Source organism: Melospiza melodia, chromosome 1 (genome assembly GCF_035770615.1).
Source record: "Melospiza melodia melodia isolate bMelMel2 chromosome 1, bMelMel2.pri, whole genome shotgun sequence".
Taxonomy (NCBI): domain Eukaryota; kingdom Metazoa; phylum Chordata; class Aves; order Passeriformes; family Passerellidae; genus Melospiza; species Melospiza melodia.
This window is the reverse complement of record NC_086194.1, coordinates 1,099,216-1,105,253: the sequence shown is the minus strand read 5'-3', so window position 1 is coordinate 1,105,253 and position 6,038 is coordinate 1,099,216. Positions and strand designations below refer to the sequence as shown.

General features: G+C 61.8%; 1 protein-coding gene across 1 annotated transcript; it reads left to right on the top strand.

Moving 5' to 3' along the window:
* The first annotated feature begins 799 nt into the window (after positions 1–799).
* On the top strand, positions 800–5,826 carry LOC134422976 (E3 ubiquitin-protein ligase TRIM7-like). The gene is made up of 7 exons (XM_063165557.1): positions 800–1,215; positions 2,280–2,366; positions 2,676–2,792; positions 3,273–3,295; positions 3,581–3,690; positions 3,928–3,960; positions 4,961–5,826. The coding sequence occupies exons 1-7, from the start codon at positions 808–810 to the stop codon at positions 5,470–5,472; spliced, it is 1,290 nt and encodes a 429-aa protein (XP_063021627.1). The 5' UTR covers positions 800–807; the 3' UTR covers positions 5,473–5,826.
* The last annotated feature ends 212 nt before the right edge of the window (positions 5,827–6,038 follow it).

Sequence of the window (6,038 nt, the reverse complement as noted above, 5' to 3'; positions counted from 1 at the left end):
CGGGCGAGCGGGCGAGGCCGGCAGCGCAGGGAGGCAGCGCAGGGTCAGCCTGGGCTCCCTCAGGGCGCAGCTGCTGCCCGGACACAATCCCTTCAGAGCGCCCTGAGGCAGCCCGGCTGGCCGGGAGCGGCTCCGCCCAGAGCCGGGCCTCGGGAAGGATCGCGGGGCGCGGCCTGGGGAAGGGGCTCCGCTCCCAGCTCCGACCGCCATCGGGGCCGGGCCGGGGCAAAGCTCCCAGCCCCGTGACAGGTTATTACGATTCAACTGATTTAAGCATCCCCAGCATCCGCGGGTGCTGGCAGCACCGTGCCGGCTGCGCCCCGGGGGAAGGCCGGGATGAAGGCTCACACTCGCACACACACTTACCCTCAAACTAACACTTGCACTGACACTCACACTCTCACTCATGCTCACACTCACACCCACCCCAGCCCTCCCTTTCCGCGGCCGCTGCTGCGGCCCCGCTCCCGTGGCCTGCAGACACGGGCACACGCAGCGCACACAGCGGCCCTGTGCTTCTGTCCCCCCGGGGTTTTCCTGCTCCTTCCTCCCCTGCTTGCACACACGCACATGGACACGGACACGCGTGTGAGCAATGTCAGATGCAGGCACAGGAATCTGCCCAGGGAGAGACGGGGACATTCCCAGGCACAGAGCCACAGACACACACACACTCTCATAAACACACACCCACAACCGAGCGTCCCTTGCCGCCCTCCAGCCCAGCCCGTTCCAGTCGTGCCCAGGCCCGCCCCCGCAGCGGTCGCGGGTCCGGCCCCTTCTGTCCGTTGCCCGCCGGTTGCGGCCATGGCTGAGGAGGCGCGGGCTGCCAACGAGCGCCTCTTGTCCCGGGCCACCTGCCCGTTGTGCCTGGATGTGTTCGAGCAGCCCGTGCTCACGGCGTGCGGGCACAGCTTCTGCGGGCAGTGCCTGGCGGCCGTGCTGGGGGACCCCCCGCGCCCCGCCGCCTGCCCGCAGTGCCGCGCCCCGCTGGAGCCGGGCTCGCAGCTCCCCAACCGCTCCGTGGGCGACCTGGCGGAGGTGGTCCGGTCCCTGGAGGAGGTGGCGGCGCGGCCGCGGTGCCCCCAGCACGGCAAGGCCCTGGCGCTGTTCTGCGAGCCCTGCGCCGCCCTGCTCTGCGCGCCCTGCCGGGACGGGCCCGAGCACCGCGGGCACCGTGTCCGCCCCGCCGAAGAGGCCGCCCGGGAGCTGCAGGTACGGGGCGGCGCCGCGAGAGGGGCCGGGGGCTTGGGCAGGGGCTGGGGGCCTCGGCTGCCTGGGCTGGGGCGGCCGAGGGGCACAGCTCAGGCTCCCCTCCGGCCACAGGCGGGGATCCCCTGCAGCAGGGGCTGGGCTCCCTCGGGGACAGCCTGGGCTCCCCTGTGGGCACAGCTCCGTGTCCTGTCCGGGCACACGTCTGGGCTCCCTTCAGGGACAGCCTGGGCTCTGCTCTGCCCATGAGCTCCTCTGCCTGTGGCTCTGGGTGCCCTCCGTGCGCGGCTGGGGCTGCTCCGAGCAGGGTCTGGCCTTCCCTCAGGGCGCGGCGCTGCTTCCCCTCCACACACAGCTTCGGCCGTGTCCCCGGCCAGCCACGGAGCTGCGGCCTCAGCCGGCGGCTGCCCGGGCTCCGTGTCTGGCTGCCAGCTTGGGCTGCTGTAGCCACCCTGCTGGGGCTGCTGCTTCTGCCATGGCCTGGCCCTAGCCCACGCAGGAGCCCAGGTCCCTCTCCCTGCTCACCCCTCGGGCTCCCCACATGGTCCCTTGTGCCCCACATGTCCCCAGCCAGGCTTTCTCCCCACAGTGTGGGCTGGGGTCTGGGATCACAGCAACGCAGGAGATGCCTCAGAGCAGAAGGAGTTTGTTAATACTCAAGCAAATTTATGGGGTGTGCCTGAGTCCCTGCTACTGGCACTGCAAAGCCCTTTCCTGTAATCACACTTGCAACTTTGAAAGTTGTTTTTTCTAATTAAAAAACAATTTAAAAAACCACAAACTCTAGGTTTTCCCCTGGAGTGTACTGTAATTTCAATGAAGTTATTCCAGAAATGTTTCTGGATATAAGAGGTGTGGATGGGGATCTCCCCAGCCTGACTAAAGTGAGTTTGGTGAGGTGGGTGCTGCCTCTGAGCTCCAAACTCACTCCCAGGTAATGAGGGGTCACCGCCAGGGACTCCCCAGATTGGGATTGTCCCCACAGGTGTTGTTTGGTGACATCTGTCCCTGCTGTGAATGCCGCTCCAAAATTAATAGAAATGCCATTTGTTTAATCCATTCCCCAGGAGACACTCCAGAGAAACCTGCTTTCTTTGCAAGAACAGAAGGAAAACTTGAAAAGCAGAGGGGACCAGAAGAGAGAAGACCTGCAGGTGTGTGTTCCTCTCCTTGTCCCCCACTGCTCACCCATGTGGCTCCCAGGAATGTCCCACCTTTCCCTCTCCCCATATATCCTTATCTCCTAATCCATGCCAACGTTCTTTTCTCTGCCCATCTCATGTGGCCTCCTTGGGCCCATCAACATCCAGACTTGCCCCCCTGTCTCTGTTCTTCCTGCTGCTCCTGTTGCAAACCTCTGGTCCCGTTGTGTGTGATCCTTGTCCCCTCTCTGCAGCAGCCGTGTCCCTGCGGGGGCAGCCGGAGCCTGGCTGGGCTCAGGGCCTCCGTGCGGTGCCTTGCAGGTGACAGCGAGGTCGGAGCTGCAGCGAGTGGCTGAGAGCTTTGAGGAGCTGCAGCAGTGCCTGGAGGAGCAGAAAGAGACCCTGCTGGCCCAGCTGGTGCAGATGTCCCATGAGCTGGTCAGTAAGAGCGAGGAATACAGGCGCAGGGTTTTGGAGAGGCAGTCGCTGCTGGACACGGTGATTGCGCAGATCCAGGAGAAGCGGGAGCAGCCGGTGGTTGAGTTCCTCAAGATGAGGCAGCATCAGCCCCTGGGCACTGTGAGCCCTGCTGGGGCTGGGGACACCCAGCTGGCACCCTGTGCATGCTGGTGCAGGCTGGGGCCATGGTGAGACACTGTGCTGCTACACCATGCTGTGACACTGTGCTGTGACACTGTGCTGTGACACTGTGCTGTGACACTGTGACACCGTGCTGTGACACCATGCTGTGCCACCACGCTGTGCCCGCTGTGGGTCAGGGCCCTGAGGGAAGGCAGGGCTGGGATGAGGTGTGGGCTCAGCCCCAGCCCCCTTAAGCTGCTTCACACAGCTGGGCAGCCACTGCAGCTGCCTGGCCCTCGGCAGTGCCACAGCTTTCCTGTGTTTTCTCTCTTGCAGGTTGTTGCCAGAATCCTGAGCAGGTATGAAACAGGCTCGCTGTCCCTCTCCTCCTGCTCAGCTCCTTTGGGCAGAGCTTTAGCAGTGCTGCAGGAGCTTCCAAGGAGGAGGTTTGCCCCGCTGGGGATTTGGCATTCCATGGGATGTTACAGGGACCAGAGGCCACTGCAGCCCTCCTAAAGATGGGCTTCCTGTGCTGATAGCAGGGACACAGCTGCCCTGGGCTCTGGGGCTGCAGGGATTTCCCTGTTTCCCTGCTGGCCCTGGCTGGTGGCTGGGCTCTGAGCTCCTCTCCCTGTTCCCCTCAGGTGTGGGGCAGCCATGGCCCCGATCCCAGTTTCCCGAGAGCTGAAGAAGAGCATTAAGAGCCTCTCTCAGAAGAGCCGACAAGTCATGGCCATGGTGGATAAATTCAGAGGTAAAGCCCTGCTGGCTCTGTGCTGTGCTTCCCCTGGGCTTGGCTGGCAGTGGGAAATCCTCACTGCCTGCTGCCTCTGCCTTGGGCTCAGGAGCAAAACGGCTGCTCCAGACGGGAACCCTGCCCAGGATGGGCTTTGCTGGAGCCTGGGGCTCCACACCTGGCTAGCTGCCCTGCTGGGGAGCAGGACAGGTGCCACAGGAGAGACACTCATGCATCTTCCTTTCCTTCTTCCAGTGAACATGTGTCACGAGATAGACTGGCAAAGGGGTAAGTTTGTGGAGCTGCTGAGCACAACTGAGGGGGAAAAGCTTTCCAGGATGATTGTCCTCGTGTCCTTGTGACAGAGATAGGCTCACAGCACATGTAAACACAGCACCTATCTAGAGCTGTGTGCTGTTGTTTTGACTAGGATTGCTGTAAATCTCCAGGTCTGTCCCTGTGCCAGGCAGCACCAGGGATGCTGTCCTGTGACACCAGGCCAGGGCCAGGACAGCAGGAGGCCGTGTCAGGCTGTGCCCAGTTAAGCAGAGGGGCTGTACATGATTTTAGCTGGCATTTAGGTGTGATCAGAAGTGCTTCTGCAGGTGCTCAGGGCCCCCGTGATGCAGCATTGCTGGGCTGAGGTGTGGCTGGCACCATTTTTGCCGAGGCCGCTCTCCACACTCTCCGTTGTTGGGATGATGCGCTTGAGCACAGCAGAGTCGTGCCTCAGTTTCCCCCCTGCAGTCCCCGGAGGAGTGGGTTGGGCAGAGGGTCTGGGCGGGTGACACCGCACAGTGACAGCTGTGTGGCCTTGTGGCACGGCCACGGGATGGCAGCAGAACATCCCTGGTGGATGGGCAGCTGGGGCTCTGCAGCTTTGAGGCTGCCTGCTGGCTCGGCAGAGCAGGCTCCGAGCTGGGGGAGCCCTTGGCACAGGAGCAGGGACTGGCCTGGCCCCTCGTGCCTTGCAGCGCTGCCTGCTCACAGCCACGGCATGCCCTGCTCCCCACGGGCTGCACTCTGCAGCAGCTCTGGGAGCAGCTTGAGCAAAGCCCATCGTGTCTGTCCCCTGCCTGTGGGGACACTGCCTGCCTCAGGGAGCATCTTTTCACCCTCGGCTGCCAGCGTGGGCACAGGGAGGCTCCCGTGTCCCATGCCAGCTGAGGGGGCTGCAGGAGTGCCCCTGGTGCTCCTAGGACAGGAGCCAGCCCCGTGGTGCAGGCTGGAGGAGAGGTGCTGGTTCTGTTCTCAGCAGGCACAGAGTGATGTTTCTGTCCCCCTCTAGAGCAGGTGACGCTGGACCCAGACACGGCGCATCCTCACCTGCTGCTCTTGGACGACAACAAAGAGGTCTGGTTCAGAAATGAAGAACAAAACCTCCCTGACAACCCCAAGAGGTTCACAGGCAGCCTCAGTGTCTTGGGCTCCCAGGGGTTCACATCTGGGAGGCATTACTGGGAGGTGGAGGTCGGGGAAAAGGGCAGCTGGGCCGTGGGGGTGGCCCTGGAGTCCGTGTCCAGGAAGGAGCCAATCTACCATGGCAGCTCTGAAAAGACCTGGGTGCTGCAACTGGACTGGGGCCATTACAGCGCACAATCTATGTCCACCGACTGGCTGGTAGTCAAGAAAAAGCTCAAGAGAATCAGGGTCTGCCTGCACTATGAAACGGGCCTAGTGACCTTCTACAATGCAAAGAATATGATGCAGATCTTCCAGTTTAAGGCCACCTTCACTGAGAAAGTCTTCCCATATTTTTCGGTCTCCTCAAAAGGAACCCACATCCGGGTGTGTCACTGACAGGGTGGGATGGCTGCCGGGCCCCTCTTGCATTGCCCTAAATTGTTGATTGTTCTTTCACACTAGGTTATTAGAAATTTGCACTGAATAGTCTCTATATTGCACTGAATAGTTTATGTTTTATCACCTGGTTTGTTCTTCCCCTCTCCTACCACATGATTTCCTTCACCCACCCCTCTCCCCAGTACCCTCCCCTGGTCTCTGCCCTGGTTTACCCCTCCTCACTGGTGGCCCATGGGCTGTGCTCCTCGTCCTCTGCCCCACATTCCCCGGGTTAAAAGGCTCCCACCATGAGGCAACAGTCTCTTTCCCACCTTGGAAATAAACGTGCCACGTTGGTCTCTGCATGGAGAAGAGCGCTTCTGGTCTTTTGCTTTCATCCGTGTGAGATCGAGTGGGCTGGGTTCCATGGCTCGCTGGAATGCACCCAAACAGCCCGTCCAGACACGGATTCTTACAGGGCCTGCCCGTGCCCTTGGCTGGCTGAGCAGGGAGGAGCTGTGGCAATGACATGGCATCACTCTGCAGCCTCCCTGCAGCTCTGCCTGCCCTGGACCCTCTCTGCA

Bases quoted from the DNA above. Each gene is read 5' to 3' on its own strand.
- LOC134422976 (XM_063165557.1), top strand. From the start codon at position 808: ATGGCTGAGGAGGCGCGGGCTGCCAACGAGCGCCTCTTGTCCCGGGCC. The intron at 2,793-3,272 runs GTCAGTAAGAGC...TCTCTCTTGCAG, and splicing joins TGCAGATGTCCCATGAGCTG to GTTGTTGCCAGAATCCTGAG. The intron at 3,961-4,960 runs GTAAGTTTGTGG...GTCCCCCTCTAG, and splicing joins CGAGATAGACTGGCAAAGGG to AGCAGGTGACGCTGGACCCA.